Source organism: Eutrigla gurnardus, assembly GCF_963514095.1.
Source record: "Eutrigla gurnardus genome assembly, chromosome: 4".
Taxonomy (NCBI): Eukaryota; Metazoa; Chordata; class Actinopteri; order Perciformes; family Triglidae; genus Eutrigla; species Eutrigla gurnardus.
Genome location: NC_139918.1, coordinates 24138279 through 24159846, shown reverse-complemented (window position 1 = coordinate 24159846; position 21568 = coordinate 24138279). Strand labels below are relative to the sequence as shown.

The 21568-nt window shown below is 43.9% G+C and overlaps 3 protein-coding genes across 5 annotated transcripts; all 3 read left to right on the top strand.

Moving 5' to 3' along the window:
- The first annotated feature begins 382 nt into the window (after positions 1 to 382).
- Positions 383 to 4886, top strand: LOC311011893 (inositol monophosphatase 1-like). 3 transcript variants are annotated; one of them, XM_084007085.1, is made up of 10 exons: positions 383 to 537; positions 852 to 969; positions 1972 to 2105; positions 2211 to 2264; positions 2573 to 2677; positions 2852 to 2897; positions 2989 to 3097; positions 3185 to 3293; positions 3515 to 3666; positions 3758 to 4886. In XM_084007085.1, the coding sequence occupies exons 2-10, from the start codon at positions 910 to 912 to the stop codon at positions 3910 to 3912; spliced, it is 924 nt and encodes a 307-aa protein (XP_083863211.1). In that variant the 5' UTR covers positions 383 to 537; positions 852 to 909; the 3' UTR covers positions 3913 to 4886. The 3 variants fall into 3 exon arrangements, with proteins under 3 accessions (XP_083863211.1, XP_083863212.1, XP_083863213.1); XM_084007086.1 differs by having other exon boundaries at positions 384 to 969; XM_084007087.1 differs by lacking the exon at positions 2211 to 2264 and having other exon boundaries at positions 384 to 537; positions 3758 to 4879.
- A 1495-nt stretch (positions 4887 to 6381) lies between these two features.
- impa1 (inositol monophosphatase 1) lies at positions 6382 to 12228 on the top strand. Its single transcript, XM_084007102.1, has 9 exons — positions 6382 to 6468; positions 8803 to 8878; positions 9196 to 9329; positions 9643 to 9747; positions 10051 to 10096; positions 11271 to 11379; positions 11610 to 11718; positions 11793 to 11944; positions 12020 to 12228. Exons 2-9 carry the CDS (start codon positions 8816 to 8818, stop codon positions 12145 to 12147), a joined length of 846 nt encoding a protein of 281 aa, XP_083863228.1. The 5' UTR covers positions 6382 to 6468; positions 8803 to 8815; the 3' UTR covers positions 12148 to 12228.
- Positions 12229 to 15053: 2825 nt separating this feature from the next.
- inhbab (inhibin subunit beta Ab) lies at positions 15054 to 19895 on the top strand. Its single transcript, XM_084007966.1, has 2 exons — positions 15054 to 15842; positions 18312 to 19895. Exons 1-2 carry the CDS (start codon positions 15425 to 15427, stop codon positions 19124 to 19126), a joined length of 1233 nt encoding a protein of 410 aa, XP_083864092.1. The 5' UTR covers positions 15054 to 15424; the 3' UTR covers positions 19127 to 19895.
- The last annotated feature ends 1673 nt before the right edge of the window (positions 19896 to 21568 follow it).

The window sequence follows — 21568 nt, the reverse complement described above, 5'->3', positions numbered from 1 at the left end:
CTTTCCAACACTGTTCATGTTTAGTTTGATGTTTGATGCTCTCAACCAGACTCCACTTTGTTTTTGTTCATTTCTGGACTGGCGACGAACAGACACTGATAAGGTAATCAGTCTTGCTGCTCGTAGATGCGCTGTGACGGTCTGTCCTGGACCTCAGCGGTCTCAATAGAATTAGAGAGGATGAGTCTCTGAACAGGATGTCTGTGCTCAGTCAGCTGACCTCAGTCAGCTGACCTCAGTCACCTGACCTACGACACATGCCGCCACTTCCTCGTGTTTCAGGAAAAGAAGCAGAATGAAACTAATTAAATCAAATCCAGCCATTCATCTGTGAAGTTCTGTATGAAACAGACTCCTGTTGGAAGAGTGTGGATGAGGATGAAGGTGAGGGGGAGGAGTCTATTGGTCCCTGCTGTGCTGTGACTGGCTGTTTGTTTAGCGAGAGGCAGGAGTTGACCCCTGATTGGCTGAGAGTTGGTTAAAAAGGAAGAAGTTCACAAAGTTTTTCTTCATCTTGAGAAAGTCACTGGACATCAGGTACTAACTGGTTCTACTCCGACTCTACTGGTTCTTGTTCATCTTCTACTTTTATTATTTTTAATATCCTGTTATTTTTTTCATTTTAATTCTTGTTTTCCATCACTTTCCTCATTTTCTTATTCCTCTGATTTGTGTTGCTCTTTCCCTTTTTGTCTTTCCTGTATTTCTTACTTTCTTTCCTCTTCTCCTTTGTTACATTTCCTTCATCATCTTATTTTTATATTTCTCATTTCTCTCATTTTCTTCTCCATCTTCCTCCCTTGTCATTCTTCTTTTTCTCTCTGACATCAAACTCTCTTCTTGTCTGTCAGACTTCCTGCTCTTCATCATCATCATCATCATCATCATCAGCACATCAGCATCATCATCATGTCTGACTGGACCGAATGTTTGAACTTCGGCATCTCCATCGCCAAACAGGCCAGTGAGGTAAGAGTCACACTGACCAATCAGGACAGCACTGAGGTCAGAGGTTTTCAGTTGTGTGTAAAAAAATCTACAATTTGAGTCATTGTTGGGAAAAAAAATTAGATACTATGATATTAAACTACACTTATTTAGGTATTTGGTCTCTTTGAATGTTAGATATGAATACATTAATTGTATTGCTAATCATTTTTATGATATTGTAGATGTGAATGATTTAGATCTGAAATTAAGGAAGATGTTTTTTTCATTTCAACATTTCAGCGTAAATATCATTGTTATTGATATTTTAACATTTATATGAATGTTTTTTTATTGTTTCACTTTTATTCATGTCATCTAACAATCAAATCAATCAAATAAGTTATCAACTCACACCGACCAATAAGAGATTGTTTAGATTATGACATCATCAGTGTGGACCGATAGCAGGCCAGCAGGTGGGCTGTCCACCCAATCAGCTGCCGGCGATGACGAAACGTTCATGTCTGACAAAAAAGTTGAGGAATGTGAAAAGTTTAATGTTTGAGGTGCTGCTGACCTTTAAATGACCTTCACACACACACTCTCACTCTCTCTCTCTCTCACACACACACACACACACACACACACACACACACACACACACACACACACTATCTTCTAACCCATTCAACAAAGCTTGTTGCGTCACATTGATTTATTTAGCAGAATTTCACGATGTCTGACTCATCATGTTAACTAGTAATACCACTACTGATACTACTGCTACTAATACTACTACTGATACTAATACTACTACTGCTACTAATACTACTACTGATACTAATACTACTATTGATACTACTACTGCTACTACGACTAATACTACTACTGATACTAATACTACTATTGATACTACTACTGCTACTACTACTAATACTACTACTGATACTAATACTACTATTGATACTACTACTGCTACTACTACTAATACTACTACTGATACTACAACTACTACTGCTCATAACAACATGTGTTTTTCAGATTGTCTTGTCAGCGTTTGAGCAGCAGAAAGAAGTGAAGCTGAAAAGTTCTCCGGCTGATTTGGTGACAGAAACTGATCAAAGAGTCGAGAAGATCCTCATCTCTGCCATCAGGAACCAATACCCCCAACACAGGTTCTACTGTTACTCTGCTGTATTCTGTAGGAACCAATACCCCCAACACGGGTTCTACTGTTACTCTGCTGTATTCTACTACAGGAACCAATACCCCCAACACAGGTTCTACTGTTACTCTGCTGTATTCTACTACAGGAACCAATTCCCCCAACACAGGTTCTGGACCAGTGAGGTGATGGTCCACATCTCTACAGGCAGCCTGTAATGCCAGCGGTCTGAAAGGCCAGGTCCACGTCTTTTGCCAGCCACCTGGCTCGCGTTGCACCCAACCCCAATGCCTATTCTTATGAGCTGTGTGCCCACAGGGTGGCGGCTCCATGTAGATTTCTCGGGATTTGCCCAGCCGAGCCCCATGTGTCAAGGCTCAAGCACCAGATAACTGTAAACTGTTCATAATCAGCCTGGCAACAGCAGTTAGGAAGTCACTAGGTAAATGGTGAAATAATTTCTCCTCTGACCCTCAGGTTCATAGGGGAGGAGTCTGTTGCAGCAGGTGAGCATCTGGAACTGACTGACAGTCCCACCTGGATCATTGACCCCATTGATGGCACTGTGAACTTCGTCCACAGGTGAGAATCTTCATCCATGCTGTGATGTCAGACAGCCACAAGTCCATTTATTTACAACCAGTACAACATAACACACCTTCTGACTTCAGAACCTTGTTTGAGATCAAAAACATTCTTCAGGAGTCGATGAACTGTAGTTACACGTGTAACTTGAGCCATCGTTTTTCCTGACAGGTTTCCATTTGTTGCCATCTCCATTGCCTTCACCGTCAACAAGCAGGTAAACATGACGGAAGTTACTTGGTTGGGGGGGGGGGGGGGGGGGGGGGGCTGCTACAACTGTAAGTGCACTGACATGTTGTTGTTGTCAGACGGAGTTTGGGATTGTGTTCAGCTGTGTGGAGGACAAAATGTTCTACGCTCAGAGAGGAAGGGGAGCATTCATGAACGGAGAACCCCTGCGTGCCTCTGGACAGGAAGGTGACATCACACACATGTGACATCACACCTGTACTTTGAGTGTGAAGGTGGTGTTGGACTGGTTCTGATGGTTCTTTCTCCTGTTAGACATCAGCAGCTGTGTGGTGGTGACGGAGATCGGAGCAGAGCGGGACGACCTCGCTCTGTCCACCATGACCGCCAACATCTTCCAACTGCTGAAACTTCCTGTTCACGGGTGAGAAGAGAGCATGCTGTTCTAGTATCCGTGGGTTTCACGTGTTCCTCACGTATTTCTTGTATGTTCTAGTATCCGTGCATTGTTACCTCTTTAACGTGTTCTTGTATGTTCTAGTATCCGTGGGTTTCACGTGTTCTTCACGTGTTTCTTGTATGTTCTAGTATCCGTGCATTGTTACCTCTTTAACGTGTTCTTCACGTGTTTCTTGTATGTTCTAGTATCCGTGCATTGGGGACAGCAGCGGTTGACATGTGTCAGGTGGCGACGGGTGGAGCTGATGCCTACTATCACATTGGAATGCACTGCTGGGACATTGCTGCCTCGGCCATCATCGTCCAGGAGGCGGGAGGTGTCGTTATGGATACTAACGGTTGGTATTTGTCATGTGATGTCACATCTCACCTGTTTGTAGCTGCAATGTCTGCAACGCCTTCTCCTCATTGGACCTCCTTTCTCTTCAGGTTCACAGTTCGACATGATGTCCAGGAGAGTCATTGCTGCTAGCTCTGCTGCTGTGGCCAATCGTATCGCTCAGGTCATCCAGGCGTTTCCTTGTCGCCGTGACGATGAGGACCCTAGCTGTGTCTGTGGAGCAACAGATGTAAACGGCGTGTAGGTCAGCTGACAGGAAGTCTGACAGATGTGTTTCTGCTGAATGTTGTGACGTAATGACGTCAAATTGGATTCATAAAGACTTAACCAGTAAATCTATAATTGACTCTTCGCTAGGTCCCGCCCCTTGAATTAGACTCGTCAATCAAAGTGTAGCTGTTTGTGTATTTGAAGGTTGTCCTGGTTTAACATTTATAAAAGTGATACTCGTTAGAAGGATATATGTTTCAAAAACGTTACGCTTCTATCTAAAATCCTCTGGAGCTAACATTATGTACTTACATCGTTGGCTAACATTAGCACTTCTTTGCTAAGCTAACTGTAGCTACTGAGGGTCTACTGAATGTCTATATAATGTAAAAGTTAATCAAATAAAGGATCCCTACCGAGATAGACCATCCTGTTGAAACAGTTACAGCGGCAACACTCTCACTAAATACACCAGACTCCGTTAAAAAACAGTAACTTTACCGTGTCGTAAAACTTAATTCAAACTCGACTGAAACAAATAAAACTCACTAAAACCTCCTTGGTAAGTCTTTCACTGTTTAAACAATCACCAACTCTGATTTGGGCAAAAGAAACCGTGTTTGGTGTGAAAACATGGCAACTGTTTTGTTCCCCAAACTGTCACTGTATGTTAATAAAACATAATAATATTACATTTCTACCTACAACCCTGTGGCGTTAACATTAGCAGAGTGGCTAACATTAGCAGGGAAGCTAACATAAGGAAGGATAGCTAACATTAGCAGGGTAGCTAACATTAGCAGGGTAGCTAGAGTTACGCTAACATGTAACTAAAATGTTTAAATTTGCCTGGTATCTAAGTAACACAGTCATGTTACAGTCCGTCAGCTGTAGATGGAGTAGTGATGTTATGAGTCAAGCTGTGTTTCTTTTAGCTGCTTTTATGCTGTAAACTCAGTGTCAGCGCTCTGTGACATCACATCCATTCTTTAAAACACAAATTGCAGGGTACGGCATCAGTTGTATTGGTTTGTGGGTTGGTTGCATTCTCACATGCGCGCCCACACACACACACACACACACACACACACACACAGACACACACACACACACACACACACACACACACACACACACACACACACACACCTTCCAACAGGACTGAACACATATCGTTTCAATGCTGAAATGTCCTCACAAAGATAACAGAACAGCGTGACGTCACTGACACATCCCATGTGTTTGCATGTTGAGCTGCAGTGAAAGACCAAAATATAAGAAGTTCATTCCATTTCAGCCCAATCATTGAAAAAACACAAAAGAAATTAAACTCTTGGCTCCAAAGAGACTTATCCTTGCGAGGAAGAATACTCACAACTTTAAACAGCACCTTCAAAATCAACTGGCTCGGACAATTCATTGGGTCATTCCGTGTCATTTCATCAAATGCCCCACCTGACCATCTCAGAATGTCCTGAAAAGATTCAAGTACATAAAACACTTGTTAGTAGGACAAATCCAAAATATTAGGCCTCTACTGTCAATAGTTTTCTTATGAAACATCATTGAATGAAGGGTAGACGGTTTTTGGCATCATATTCTGAAATGCCATTTTTAAACAGCAATATCTGGAAAACTATCTCACCTGTGGCCTTCAAAATGTCTACAGTGTATATCTGTTACTAATAGCCTCCAGACATGGAATATCAGGGATGTAGCTCAATGATGACCTAGTATGGTAGGTACTTAAAATGTGTCTTGTTGAAATAAAGTAGTACATTTGAAGAGTGGCTGAGCTCTCATTTTTGCAGATAAAAGACTTCTATCACTTCTGCCTCTATCTCTGGTGTTGGCTTAAACATTCTGCAAAATATGGTTTCTCTTAGATTATTAGTTTCACAGATATTAAGGCTCAAAATTGAAGTAAACACATCTTTGCCCAACTTCAGAGTCATATTCCAAAAAACTGACAAGTATCAGGTCCAAACTTACTTTATTTGAAAGATCATATTCTTGTTAAAATCATATTAAAAAATTGGGAGGGTGTTTTGCCTCAATTTGTCGCAGTGATTTTTTAAAATCCTGATATTGGTGGGGTTTTTGCGGCCGGTTTTGGTACTGCATGTCCTAATAGCCTACCAGTAAACATCACAGGAGGGCAATTCAATTGTGCTTTTTTATCATTTACCAAAGACTTACATGTGACTAAATGCTACTGATAAATTTAGCCTTACGAAAACATTAAAATGTAGCACAGTTGTAGAGGCAATAAGTCCTTAAATGTGAGTTGAACATGCTGAAAGCAGCATAATGTCTTAAACCATGAACAAATATATGATAGCATAATATTGAAGACTGTACACTTTAAGTATATAAATTACACAACCAAATCAAATAATAATCTTAATTTGAGCATAAAGATTTTACATTACAGTACAAACGTCTCCAAAGTTTGTCACTTTTACTTTGAAAGGACGGTGCTCCTGGAGGTCACCTGTAGTGTGCATAGTTGACCAGCAGGAGGCAATAGAAGAATAATAAGAAACCCGCTGATCCGCAGCAGCAGTGGATTATCATCAGACTGACGCAGGTGAGATTTACTGACTTTTATGTTGTTATATTGTGTTGTTGTTTACATGTTTGTTCCGTTGGAAACGGCTCCTCCTTCCTGTTAAACCTCCGCCTTAAAACACCGTGTCTCTTCCGGGATTGTTCGGTTGTTAGACGTCCGTCCCACCAGACTCCGTTCATTAATCTTCTGTTTGAAAGCCGCCTCGTTTATGAGGACACACAACGGGGCGGACAGTAGGCCTATCAGAGAGACAGTAGGGGGATTGGACTTGACGTAGCCGCCTGCAGCGCGCTACCTAACGTGATGTATTGTGGGTTGAAAGCGATGTATGATCCGACTGCAAAGACGTCACAGCGTCGCGACCATATCACGTGGCCCAAAACATCGCGGGGACAAGTTTTTTGCAGCTCCTGGCAGCGCGGTCTACGGCGGCTGCAACCGGCTTGCCCACACCTCCGCTACAGCGGAATGGTTCTCTATTGGTTAAAAGTTCAATGACGTGTGTTCAGGTCCGCACTCGGCGGCCACCTTGTGGTGAAATTACTTGCCTTTTTATTTTGGTCGCTTTGATCCCATGGCTTGATCTAAAGTTCCGTGCATTGTGCTGTGAGTAGGTCTATTTATATGATGTGAGGTCTGGTTAATACAAACATAGAATGATAATACAAATATACTGAAAAAAAAAGAATGCCTTCCACATGTTGCCTTGCGTGTGTGTGTGTGTGTATAGCCTATATATATATATATATATATATATATATATATATATATATATAAATGATAAGTCAAGTCAAGTCAAGCCCAAGACCATCCCGAACAAGCCTAGTGGCTGCGTTTCCGATGCCGGAACTCGTCATAAACACGTCAAAGTTCCCACCACGTCAAGTCGGACACAGGTGCACTTAACGTATTTTGCACAAAGAATATGGCCTACCCAGTGGCGCTGGCTTTCTTCATCGCAGACGAATTTGAGGCATTGGAACTCCCCTTGTTGATGGAGGCTGAGGAGCAATGGTGAGGAATTTTCTCACGTAGGAATTTCCACGTGGAGTGTCGTATGTCCGCACTTATTTTATTTTATTTTTTATTTTTTTAACAACTTTATTGACAACAAGAGTATACACAGGATTGAATACAGTTAGATGAGATAAGTGTATACAACATTAATACACAACCAAACCCAGGGCTGCCCCTGACCAAAATGGGGCCCTAAACGAAAAAATGTCTTCAGCTCCCCCCCCACCCAACCCTACCAAATCCCAAATGTATATTAGGTACAAAACGACAGTATAATGAAATGCCATTGAACTTGACAACCTTTATTAGTAAGAACAAAGTAACAACAAATATAAACTTAATTCACACTGAATGGGCTTTATAAGCCAGCTCGTTTATTTCCTGTCTTACATTATTGGACCAATTGATTAATCCAGGTGTGTCTGACCTCACAACAATGGTCAGGCACACCTGGATTAATCAATTTGTCCAAAAGTTTTACATTTTTACTAGTGCTGGGCCGTTAACACCATTAACAGCGCTAACGGACATCAACGGCGGTGTTAATACGGCCCGCCCAGCACTAACTTCAACAAATACCCACCTTCGAGAGAAGCACGACTTTCCTCTTGTTTTCCTTTTTTTCCCCTCTTGCTCGCGCCTGACTCGTAGGTTCTTTTCGAAGCCATCACGTCTTCACCTTCAGCTGCTTGACAAGTGCCTCCAAAGTTGTCTGGTGTGTGGGCAAGACCAAAATAAACGAACCAAGGTTTCGTTGACAGAGACACAGTGGGTACAGTTCACATCAATGTCCTTCTTAAGCCTTTGTATATAATGATTAGCCGGTGAGTGACGTGCGTCTTTGGTGGAGAAACTACACCAATGGACCAATCGTCCACTTCTCCCCATGTTGTTGGTTTTATAAACAGCTGGTTCAGGTCCAGCAGCTGGTTCACTGACCGGCTTCAGGTCCAGCAGCTGGTTCTGGTCCAGCAGCTCCTCCTTCCTCCTCCTATTCCTTCCTGACCGTGTATTTACATTTCATTTATGGTTTTAGTTTCGTTTCAAACATTTGTAACATGATTTAAATAAATACAAATACCATTACATTATTATCACTGTCCACACATTTATCAACACAATAACCATTACTATATGTCTGCATGAAAGTATCTGTTAAATATGCAAATAGGCATATCGTTCGTTTTCATGAACGGCCGAGCTGTGCAGCTTGTGAGGGTTCAGGGTTTAGGGCTCTAGGGGGGGACATTGGGACTGGGCCAAAGACTTGCACAGGTTTGTCTCTGATCTGTTTAATCATCTCCTCTGATGATGTAATTTCTCTCCTTTTATAAGGAACGCGGCCAACATGGCTGACCTCTGGCAGGACGCCATGGACCACGCTGTTGCCATCGCACGAAGAGCTGGAGAGGTCAGACCCAGTGTGTGTTTGCGTTTCCTGACTGGACTCGCGTTTCCTGACTGGACTCTCGTTTCCTGATTGGACTCTTGTTTCCCGACTGGACTTTCGTTTCCTGACCAGGATCCTTGTTTCCTGACTGGACTCACATTTCCTGACTGGACTCACGTTTCCTGACTGGACTCTCGTTTTCTGACCAGGATCTTTGTTTCCTGACTGGACTCTTGTTTCCTGACAGGACCCACGTTTCCTGAGGGTAAACGTTAGGGTCTAGTTTATGGTCTGTGTGTTGATCAGACTCTGGTATTGATCAGACTGGTCTTGATCAGGTGGTGCGTGAGGCTCTGCAGGATGACAGGAAGGTGATGACAAAGAGTTCGTCGGTTGATTTGGTGACACAGACTGACCAGAGGGTGGAGCAACTCATCATCCAATCAGTGAAGGAGAAATTCCCCACTCACAGGTAAGAAGCTCCGCCTCCCTCAGTGGTTGTGTTATTTATATAATTTTATTTGAATTCATTTTATGAATTTATTATCAACTTTTAAGAATAAATTATTCTTTATTTAAGTTAATTTCTTAAATCCCTTGTGTATCCATCCAAAGGTGGTTGAGAATAACCAAGGTGTGTGTGTGTGTGTGTGTGTGTGTGTGTGTGTGTGTGTGTGTGTGTGTGTGTGTGTGTGTGTGTGTGTGTGTGTGTGTGTGTGTGTGTGTGTGTGTGTGTGTGTGTGTGTGTGTGTGTGTGTGTGTGTGTGTGTGTGTGTGTGTGTCAGGTTCATAGGTGAGGAGTCTGTAGCTGCAGGTGAAGCTTGTGTTCTGACCGACAGTCCTACCTGGATCATCGACCCTATCGACGGGACCACCAACTTTGTACATGCGTGAGTCTTTTTAATTAAGCACACATGTAGTGAGTGACATCATTGTTGAGTGACAAGTAATTGCCTTTATATGATGTCATTGTTTTCAAGACATGTGGCCGATCAAATGCATTGGGATTCGCTGAACTACATCTAGGAGAGGATTATATAGTTTGGGAAATGTAGTTTGTCTGCTTTTTCAGCAAGTTGTGTTTAATTACACACAAATGTCTAACAGGATGAAATTATTAAGTGACATAAACTGACAGTTGACTGGTTGGTAGTGGAATATGACCATTAAATATGTTATTGTCTCTTTAACAGATTCCCTTTTGTTGCTGTATCTATCGGATTTTCTGTCAACAAACAAGTGAGTTCAACTACTAGTCCACACACACACACGCACACAGACACGCACTCACGCACAAACGCAAGCCCACACATGCACGCACACACAACAGATTATTAAACAGAGTTTAATGAGACTTTTCTGTAAAACAGCACCCCCCCGGTCCATGAGTACTAGTTCAGGTGGAGAGTGGAACTGCAGCAGGGAGACAGAAACCCATCCATCCGTCCATCCATTGTCTACCGCTTATCCTGTTTTCAGGGTCGCAGGGGAGCTGGAGTCGATCCCTCATTGGGCGAAGGCAGGGTACACCCTGGACAGGTCACCAGTCTATCACAGGGAGACATGTAGAGACAGACAACCATTTATGCTCACATTCACACCTACGGGCAATTTAGAGTCATCAATGAACCTATCCCCATCCTGCATGTCTTTGGACTGTGGGAGGAAACCGGAGAACCCGGAGAGAACCCAAGCTTACACGGGGAGAACATGCAAACTCCACACCGGGCCCCACCCGGGAATCGAACCCGGGACCCTCTTGCTGTGAGAGTGCTGAGACAGAAACCCACTAAATGATAATAAATCCAGATGACGTTCCGTGAGAAGTTGATGAGGGAAAGCTGCTGAAAGCAGGAAGACCCCACAGTAAGTGTAGAAAGCAGCGTTGCTAAGGAAACAGGGTAAAGACCAGTTTTTAACAGCAGGGTATCGTGATACTTTTCTAGTATCTGTCAAACATTAGATCGGAGACGAGAAGGCACAAAGACTCCTGGGAAGAAGTCAAGTTGGACATGAATGATCCAGATGAAAGGGGGAGAGAGGTCAGTGCTCATAAAGTCTCCCGGCAGTGTGGGCCTATAGCAGCTGAACTAAACTAAGGGCTGGTCTTAGGCAAGCCTGAGTCAACTATAAGCCTTATCAAAGAGGAAAGTCTTAAACCTCCCAGACTGAAACTGGGAGATGGTCCCACTCTGGCTCCCATTCTCCTTTTGGAGACTCTAGGAGCCAGTAATCCTGCATTCTGGGTGTGTAGTGTTATAGTAGGATAATAGGGTACTACAAGCTCTGTAAGATATGATGGTGCCTGACCATTAAGGGCTTTGTAGGTCAGGAGGAGGATTTCACAGGGAGTACTTACTGTATGTTGACCTACAGGTCTACAGGTGTCCCTCCTCTTTGTGCCCTCCTTCAGGTGGAGTTTGGTGTGGTCTACAGTTGTCTTGAAGATAAGATGTACACAGCAAGGAGGGGGAAAGGAGCGTTTTGTAATGGAGAGCCACTGCAGGTTTCTGATCAGGAAGGTCAGTAATCAATCACACAACTCAACAGCTTTACTCATCAATGAACCACAACGAAAGTCAATATCTCAAAGTCCAATTTAATCCAAAGACATTGAACAAAGGCTTCTAAGTTCAGAATCTATGGAGATGGTTTGTGTGATTCCATTATAACTCTGATCTCTGTTGATTAGTAGATGTACCTGAGCCCAGTGGACAGTAACAGGATAGTCTGACCTTCTTTCTTCTGTCAGACATAAAACAGTCGATCATCGCCACAGAGTTTGGATCCAACAGAGACCCAGAAGCTGTGGAGAAAATCTTCTCGACCCTTAAAAGGATCCTCTGCATCCCTGTACATGGGTAATACTACTGATACTGCAGTAAAACTACTACTTCTGCACTGTTGATACGTTTTTTTAATAGTGTGTTTCCAGGGTGCGGGGAGCAGGTACCGCAGCCATCAACATGTGTCTGGTGGCGTCTGGTTGTGTTGAAGCGTATTATGAGATTGGGATCCACGTTTGGGACGTGGCTGCCGGCTCCCTGATCGTCTCCGAGGCTGGAGGAGTCCTGATGGACGTGGAGGGTAAAGATACTCTTGATACAAGCGGGTCAACTGATGATTCCAATGCAGGTTGACATTCAGACGTTCTGTGTTCAGGAGGAGCGGTGGACCTGATGTCCAGAAGAGTTGTTGCTGCTAACGGCAGAGCGGTCGCTGAGAGAATCGTCAAGGAGATAGACCCCTACAGTCCGCCCAGAGACGACGCTTCACCGCTCAAACAGTGACCAAGTGCATCGTAGATCAAACAGATTTTATGTGAGACAGATGTACACTTTGTGACAAATAAAGTTTTTCATGAAAACAAATTCACAACTGGACATCTTCTGTTACATCAGGATGAAAATATTCAGTTTGATACATAATTACATTCAGTTTAATGGACAAACATAACATTCTAGTACATTCAGGGTCCACTAAAAAAGGAAGACATTCTGACCACCATTGTTTACTTTTTATATGAGACCGTAACTTTGTTTTGAATTTGAATTTAAATGTTTTGAGCGAGTTCTGATCTTTTGTATGCAGGTGAGTTATGGTGTTGTGGTATGACTGGATCTCAGTGCTGCACAGTTGATCACAACATCCTGCTGAACAGACTAGAGAAGTGGGTGGGACTTTCTGGTACTGTGCTTAATTGGTTCAAATCTTACTTAGAAAATTCGACATCTTTGTTTTATTTGGTAACTATGACTACGACTTACAATAAGTACATTTGTCAAAAGAAAGAAACCACAACATATCATTGTCGATAAAGTAACAGCGAAACAATAGAAACAAGTCTTTTGTGGAAGAAGTGACTCTGCTGTCCTGACAGAACAGAGTTGATGAAGGCACGTTGGCACTGCCCACAATTTAAAATGGTTCCACACCTCCGACTTTCCTCCAAACTTGCTCAATGTTAATTCTCCAGTTTTTATTTTTGTCTGTCTATCTTCAAGCTCCATGTTGCACAGTGTTTTTCGATTGCTAAATGACAGTAGGCTCAACTGCAGCTACATGTGTAAACTAACTACAGTGCAGCGAACACTGTGAACCATGAGGACAACACACACTGTCACTCAGAACACACTGAGGAAAAGCACTACCATCAAACACCAACACACAAGTTAACATCTTTATAGTTTGAATCATTTCAGTGACTTCACATGAATCAATATTTTCTTTAAAGAAAAGTGCTTTTTTTTTTCACATGAAAATGTTTATTTTATAACATACCAGTTTTTTATTTAAACAAGAAGGAATGGAAATTAGCAGTTTGCTTCAATCGATATATATTTTTATTTTGTCTGTAGTCCCTCGACCCCCCTGTCTCAATGAGAGACCAGGATCCACCACACGGTCTAGAAGTGTGGCCCTCAACCCCCCTGTCCAGGATCCACCACACGGTCTAGAAGTGTGGCCCTCAACCCCCCCCTGTCTCAATGAGAGACCAGGATCCACCACACGGTCTAGAAGTGTGGCCCTCAACCCCCCCCCCCCCCGTCTCAATGAGAGACCAGGATCCACCACACGGTCTAGAAGTGTGGTCCTCAACCCCCCTGTCTCAATGAGAGACCAGGATCCACCACACGGTCTAGAAGTGTGGCCCTCAACCCCCCCCCACCCCCCCGTCTCAATGAGAGACCAGGATCCACCACACGGTCTAGAAGTGTGGCCCTCAACCCCCCTGTCTGGTCTAGAAGTGTGGCCCTCAACCCCCCTGTCTCAATGAGAGACCAGGATCCACCACACGGTCTAGAAGTGTGGTCCTCAACCCCCCTGTCTGGTCTAAAAGTGTGGCCCCCAACCCCCCTGTCTCAATGAGAGACCAGGATCCACCACACAGTCTAGAAGTGTGGTCCTCAACCCCCCTGTCTGGTCTAGAAGTGTGGCCCTCAACTCCCCTGTCTCAATGAGAGACCAGGATCCACCACACGGTCTAGAAGTGTGGTCCTCAACCCCCCTGTCTGGTCTAGAAGTGTGGCCCCCAACCCCCCTGTCTCAATGAGAGACCAGGATCCACCACACGGTCTAGAAGTGTGGTCCTCAACCCCCCTGTCTCAATGAGAGACCAGGATCCACCACACGGTCTAGAAGTGTGGCCCCCAACCCCCCTGTCTCAATGAGAGACCAGGATCCACCACACGGCCCTTATTTCATTGGCAGTTACAGCTCTTTGTCTTCTTCTCAGTCTTCCTCCACCAACCTGTCTCCCTGCCACTCTTCTTCCTCCACCAACCTGTCTCCCTGTCTCTCTTCTCCCTCCACCAACCTGTCTCCCTGTCTCTCTTCTCCCTCCACCAACCTGTCTCCCTGTCTCTCTTCTCCCTCCACCAACCTGTCTCCCTGCCACCCTGGATTACAACTTCATGGAGTGTATTTCTTTGGCAAAGAGCCACAGAATGGACGAAGATTTAGCTGCTGCACTCGCAAAGTGCAGTTTTAATGCAACGTGAATGAATGAAAGCAACTAAAGTGATACATTGGCTGATGATGCTGAGCACATGGACTTTAACACAGAAACCCAATGAGATCAATTGACAATGAGGCCCTCGGAGAATGAGCATCCCGCACCAGTCTGCACCTTCTTGTAAAACAAAAGGCACAAGCGTGAATCATGACCAAAGAACTGACTTAAATACCAGCGAAGAAAGGAACAAAATGAAATAATCAACTGCTGGTTAAGCAACTTTTATCAGAAGACACGGCCCAAGTGATACTGTAACACCCAAAGTCCACCAGCAGAGGGCGTGGTGATGTCACTGTGTGTGTGTGTGTGTGTGTGTGTGTGTGTGTGTGTGTGTGTGTCAGACGGTCTGTTCTGAGTGGCTCCATCTGCTGAGTTCATGACTATAACAACAAATTCCTTTAAAAATTAATTTCACACCAACGGAGTTTCTCCTCCACGTGAGGTGATAATGATGCTGTGCTGAGTCACCAGTGTGTGTGTGTGTGTGTGTGTGTGTGCGTGTGTGTGGTATGAATGAATCAGGAACACTCTCTCTTCCTCCTCTTCCCTCCTTCCTCCTCTTCCCTCCTTCCTCCTCCTCTTCTGTCGTGACGTTCATTCAGGAGGAAACACCACAAAGAGTCCTGAGATATTCTGAGACTTTACTCACAGAGTGTGTGTGTGTGTGTGTGAGTGTGAATCACAGGGAATACCTCTGTGGATGGAGGGAGGGATTAAATGGAGAGAGAGGTATAATTACAGTAACAGAGCAGAGAGGGAGAGTAGAGTGACCCTGCACTGTGTTCAGTCGGCTCAGACCACCGAACCATCAGGACCGGACACATTAGGACCAGTCTGAGGACCAGAACACCAGACTGCTGCTCCTCTTTGAGGATTTTAAGGTTGACTGTGAGCTGCTGACATCATTGTGTTTCTCCTCATTCACCTGAAACATCAAAAAGATTCTGCTGAGTCCGAGATCTTAAGGAACTGGAACTGTTCAGCAGCTGCTTCCTGTTTCTGACTTTCACTCTATAACTGTTGTAATAACTATTGTCAGTGCTAGAGCCACCATGTCCTCTCTGCTCTCTGCGTTCTTCGTCATGGCTGTCGGTCTTCTCGTCGACACCTCTCCAACGGTCTCTCCAGCACTGGAGGTCGACGTGGCATCTCGGCTTCAGGAGGGGGCGCCATCCTCGGATTGTCCGTCCTGCTCTCTGCTTCAGATGAGGAGGAACTCCTCTTCGTTGGGAGGACAGAGCGATATGGTGGAGGCAGTGAAACGTCACATTCTCAATATGCTGCACCTGAGCAATCGGCCAAACGTGACACAACCTGTCCCTCGTTCTGCGTTGCTCAACGCCATCAAGAAGCTGCAGGTCGGCCGCGTGGCAGAGGACGGCAGCGTGGAGATCCAAGAGGAGGGCCACGGACCCTGGGCCCCAACACCACATGAACCAGCATCTGAAATCATCACCTTTGCAGAGCCAGGTGAGTCTGAGAACAGATTTAGTTTTGAGTTCATCAGCTCTGACACACAGTTACATATTAAAGATCTACAGAGTTGCAGAGTTACAAAGTTACCGATTTAGAAAGGTAGAGAGATGCACGTTTACAAGTTGAAGATTTACAGAGTAACAAATGTACAAAGTTACAGAGCTGCCGATTTACAAGGTTACAGAGTTACAGATTGACAAAATTACAGATTAACAGAGTTGCAAAATTAAAGAGTTAGACAGTGATTTATAGTTACAGATTAAAGAGTTACAGTTACAGATGAAAGAGTTACAGTTACAGATTTACAGAGTTACAGATTTACAAAAGAAACAGAGTTGCAGGTTTACAAAGTTACAGAATAACAGAGTTACAGAGTTAGACATTGATTTATAGAGTTACAGATTAAAGAGTTACAGTTACAGAGTTACAGATTAAAAGAGTTACAGAGTTAAAGAGTTAGACAGTGATTTATAGTTACAGATTTACAAAATGACAGAGTTACAGATTAACAGTTACAGAGTTAAAAAGTTAGATAGTAAGTGCTTAATAGAGTTACAGATTTACAAAATTACAGATTAAAGAGTTACAGCACAGATTTACAGAGATACAGTTACAGAGTTACAGTTACAGTGTTACAGATTTACAGAGTTACAGTTACAGTGTTACAGATTTACAGAGTTACAGTGTTACAGATTTACAGAGTTACAGTTACAAAATAATATTCACATCAACGTGTGATGTCCATAGCAGTTCTCTGCCCGTGCTCCGTCCGTCTGTCTGCTCTGTTATCAGCTCATTAAAAAAAAAAGTTCAAAGTTTGTTTACAGATTTCATCAGCAGCCACACGGACGGATTCTATTGATTGTTCTGAGTCTCAGTGAACCATTTAAGCCATTTAATCTAGTCCTGTGATAGACAGGTAAAGCTGCTGTCGCCCAATGGGCTGCAGATGAACAAGAGAGAGCACACTAGGTCGTCTTGGATGATGTCATAGCAGTATTACGCTGCTCTGCTATGACGACCAGCTAAGAATCTAGCATACCAGGATGGAATACGATACACATGGGAAAATACATTTAGAAAAGTAGCAAACACAAACCGTTGAGCCAAACCAAATCAAATCCCAGACTGAACAGAGATCGTAGTGATGTCATAACCGCCTAACTGGCAATACTGTTTTGTAACAAAGAATTAAACTAAGAGTAGATTCAGATGAGAGGGGAGTTGGTCGTGACTAGCACTAGTCTTCACGTTGGGAAGTAAAGTCAAACAACAGGCTAACAGGCAGGGAAGAGAGGCACCTACACTGGGCCTTTATGTGGAGACCTGGACCCCATGTGCAGTTGTGGATCAGGGACTGGAATCAGGCTCCTAAATTAACTGGTGCAGCAGACATACAAGCAGACTGATGCACTGAAACACGTTTTCTTCACATGCACTTTACAGACATTAAAACAAAGACTTCTCCACATTGACTTCACAGACAGACAATTGGAAAAAACTTTTGCGAAATCAAAACGGAAGATTTTGACATTAAATGTGTTATTGACGACAAAGCCTCTTAAAGTTTTGTGTTCGCGAAGCAGCTCTTGTCCCATCACTTGTTTGCTTACATAAATGTACAGAATGGCTTTGTGCTATAAATAGTCGTCTCTTTGAGAGAAGTCTTTAATTAAAAATGTCCCTGAAAGAGATTAGAGGACAGTAACGAGGGGGGGGGGGACATAACGAGGGGGGACATACCGAGTGTCTCTGGCCGTAAATAATCTCCTCATTCAAATAAATCTGGGCCTCAGTAATTATTTTGCAGCAGGAAACAAAGAGTGTGTGTGTTAGTGTGTGTGTGTGTGTGTTTGTCAGTGTGTGTGTATGTGTGTGTGTGGAGTATATTTAGGCAGCGGCTTCATTCAAGCTTTTATTAACATTTTCTTTGTTCATTCATTCAAATGACAGAAAAAGACAAAGTTTGTTCAGACAGAAAAGTCAAAGTTTGTCCATGTCGACATTCACTTCAGATAAAAGATCAAATTAAAACCACTACAGTCTATTAGAGACTTTTACAGTCTTGTAGAGGCCACTCGGGTCCAGTATTGACCGATACAGTCTAATAGAGATAACTACAATCCAGTACAGACCACTTCAGTCTAGTTGAGACCACTACAGACCAGTATTGATCACTACAGTCTAGTTGAGACACTACAGTCCAGGAGAGATCGCTACAGTCTGGTATAGGCCACTATGGTCCAGTCGTGACCACTACAGTTCGGTGTAGACCACTTCAGTCCAATACAGACCGCTAAAGTCCAGTGGAGACCACTACAGTCCAGTATAGATCTTCCATTACATGAAGTGTTTTTTGAGCAGATTCATTCTGATATTACGTTTTTATTGATCTGTTGGTTATGATGTATTTAGCTACTTCCTGCTAACTTGCTAACATGCTAACTGTCGTCTCTGTGGCAGGAGACTTTCTGGACACGGTGACCTTTGACATTTCCAAGGAGGGCGGTGGCTCTTCGGTGGTGGAACAGGCAAACGTCTGGATCTTCCTGAAGATGTCAAAGGGAAACCGAGCGAAAGGCAAAGTGATGCTCCGGCTGCTGCGGCTTCGTCAGGGAGGCAATCATGATGGTGATGACGAAGACGACGATGATGAGGAGGAGTGCGTTTCAGAGAAGATGGTGGACACGCGTCGCAGCGGCTGGCACACCCTCCTCATCTCGCGCAGCGTTCAGACTCTGCTGGACGGCGGCAGCAGCTCGCTGAGCCTGCGGGTTTCCTGCCCGCTGTGTGCCGAGGCCGGAGCCTCACCTGTGCTGGTGCACGGCGTGGGCGTGCACGGCGGTGGGCGGGATCAGTCTCACCGGCCGTTCCTCATGGTGGTGATACGATCCGAAGAGGAGTCGACTCAGCGGCGAGTTAAACGGGGTCTGGAGTGCGACGGGAAAATACGCGTCTGCTGCAAACGGCAGTTTTACGTCAACTTCAAAGACATTGGCTGGAACGACTGGATTATTGCTCCATCCGGTTACCATGCCAACTACTGCGAGGGGGACTGTCCGAACCACATGGCGAGCTTCAGCGGCTCATCACTGTCTTTCCATTCGACCGTCATCAACCATTACCGTATGAGGGGCTACAGCCCGTTCCAGAACATCAAGTCGTGCTGCGTGCCGACGAGGCTGCGGGCGATGTCGATGCTGTACTACAACGAAGAGCAGAAGATCATCAAGAAAGATATCCAGAACATGATCGTGGATGAGTGCGGCTGCTCATAAAACCCCAACCACGTCACAAACACTTCCTGTTTCCTGCAGGGAAAATATCATCCAGCTGTTTCCCACAAAAGATCAAGTATTTATGTTTAGTGACGAAGCATTTTATTTCTTTTTGGGAGACTCTTTTCCACATTGGAATGACGTCTATGCAACAGTTGTTTATCCATCGTCTTCTACTGGTTCTATTGTTGGTTCTATTGTTTCTTCTGGTTCTACTGATTCTATTGTTTCTCCTCTTTCTATTGTTCTATTGTCACAATTGTTTTTGTTGTTTCTATGTCTTGTATTTTTTCTCCATTGTTTCTACTGTTTCTACTTTTCCCATTGTTTTCTATTGTTAGATTCATAAACATTTCTTATACTTGAGATACTTGAAAGAAATGTGTTCAACCGGCTGCTGGAGCCAAATATAATAATAGAATGACACAGATTTAGATTCAGAAGAAAGCCAAAGATGAAAGTGTTGTTCACTGAAGTATATTTGATCTGTGAGTTCATGAACTAGACGATGTGTCAGTTAACAAGCTGTGAGTGTTGTTAGTATAAATTATTTGGTGAAAGAAGACACTTTCATCAGTCATTGGTTGTTGCTTCATTGGGAAATAATAGGTAATGTTTTTGCCAACTTTATATAATTTATTTGCATTTTTTGCTTTTTTAGCTTCGTCATTAAACTGATGTTTGTCAAACTGTAATCATCATCATTATCTCTTCATTTTGGAAAAAACAGCAAAGGTTCAAAGTTATTTTTTTTGTCATTGTTCAACAGGGTCACATTATTGCTACAAAATAAACACTAAAAAGTAATCTATTATTGTATTGTGAAAGGTGGAGGATGAATATCTGGTCTGGTTCATCAGCTTGTGCTTGTTCTTACTTGTGTGTCTCTTCCCAGAATGCAGCAAGGTGTCACCAACATCACTGTTGCTGGTAGATACCAGTGATGTTCTGCTGGTTTGTAGAGACCTCAATCCTGGTCCAGTTTGGAATGTTTCCACTTGCTGTTGCTCCTTTGAAAAAGTTATCAATAACTTCTTCTGTTTCCTAAAGAAATCCAGCCGTTTCTGTTCTTTCTCCACCAGGATGGAGACATGTGAAGACCATGTCAGGTTGTTGCTGATAGATGTAGACAGAAGTGCTGGTTGGTTTCCTCTCTACAGGCTCATCGTTGTTTGTAATCCAATGATGGAAGTGTCATCTGAGGACATCATCGTTGTCCTTCTTTTGGGGGTAGCATCGTGAACAGGAGGGGGCCCAGAACACAGCCCTGGGAGTCTCCAGTGTTCATCACTAGACTGGAGGACATGGGGAGGTGGGTTTGGGAAGAAGAGTGAGCTCCTCAAGACCAGAGTGTTCACTTCCCGATCAGTTTCATTAATCAGTCTACCAGTCAGTTTGATTGAATGCTGCTCTGAAGTCAACATCCTGATGTCGGTGTTGTTATTTTCCCAATGTGTGAGGGCAGAGCGGCGGCCAGTGGAGGCGGATCAAACTGGTGATGGCCCAGGCTGACTGGGATGTTGATGAACCAGTTCTCTTCATCAGGATGGGGAATGTCTTTTAGACTGGACCCTGTAGACGTTTGAAGTCCAGGATGATGGTGGCTGTCCTGAAACATTTGGAAACTCTCCTGGGACAGACAGATGTTGAGCATGTCAGTGATGACATCAGTTAGCTAGTTGGCACATGTTCTTGGTCCACGACCAGCGATATTATCAGAACTAGCAGTTTTACTGTGGATACTGACAGTGGTTGGTCCTCTGGAGGTGGGGCTGGTCCTATGGAAGCAGAGCTTCACAGTTAACTCTTTGATGGAGGTCATCACACATAACAGACATCACACCTGATGGGGGTGCCAGTAACATTCTGGATCACCTGCCTCAGTGATGAGGTCTCTCTCCAGTCTTGATGCTTCCTTAATACCATCTTCGAGTGTCTCTCTGGCAATGCTGAATGCTTCCTTGTCACCTGTCTCTGATTGGTCCATCACCTCTCCATTCCTTGAGACTTGTGTAACATGTTGGATTCTCCAATTTTGTGCAATACATCCTGGGGGGAAAGGAGCACTGGGGAAAGTAGATAACATTTACCATCAGCACAGATTGGACATCCACATTTTCGCCTTATGTCCTAAGTTACTGTTGCAAATATTGTTTCAGAATCTGAAACAAGATGGACATTTGAGATTCTATGTGAAAGTGTTTTCTGATCATATATGTGGTTGAGGTCCATCTGATTGTGGTTTTCAGAGATCTGGCTCAGTCTGAGCTCCACTCTGCTTTCACACTTCCACAAAGGCAGTCAGAGTGATGTAGAAACCCGACACTTGGCTCTTTGTTTGCAGGTAAAAACTGGAGGATGGCCGGCAGACAGAGAGGCTCCTCTACTTCGTCCGCCGGCTGACTGCTTGACTGAGCCACTGCCGATGTTGGTTAAACCTTT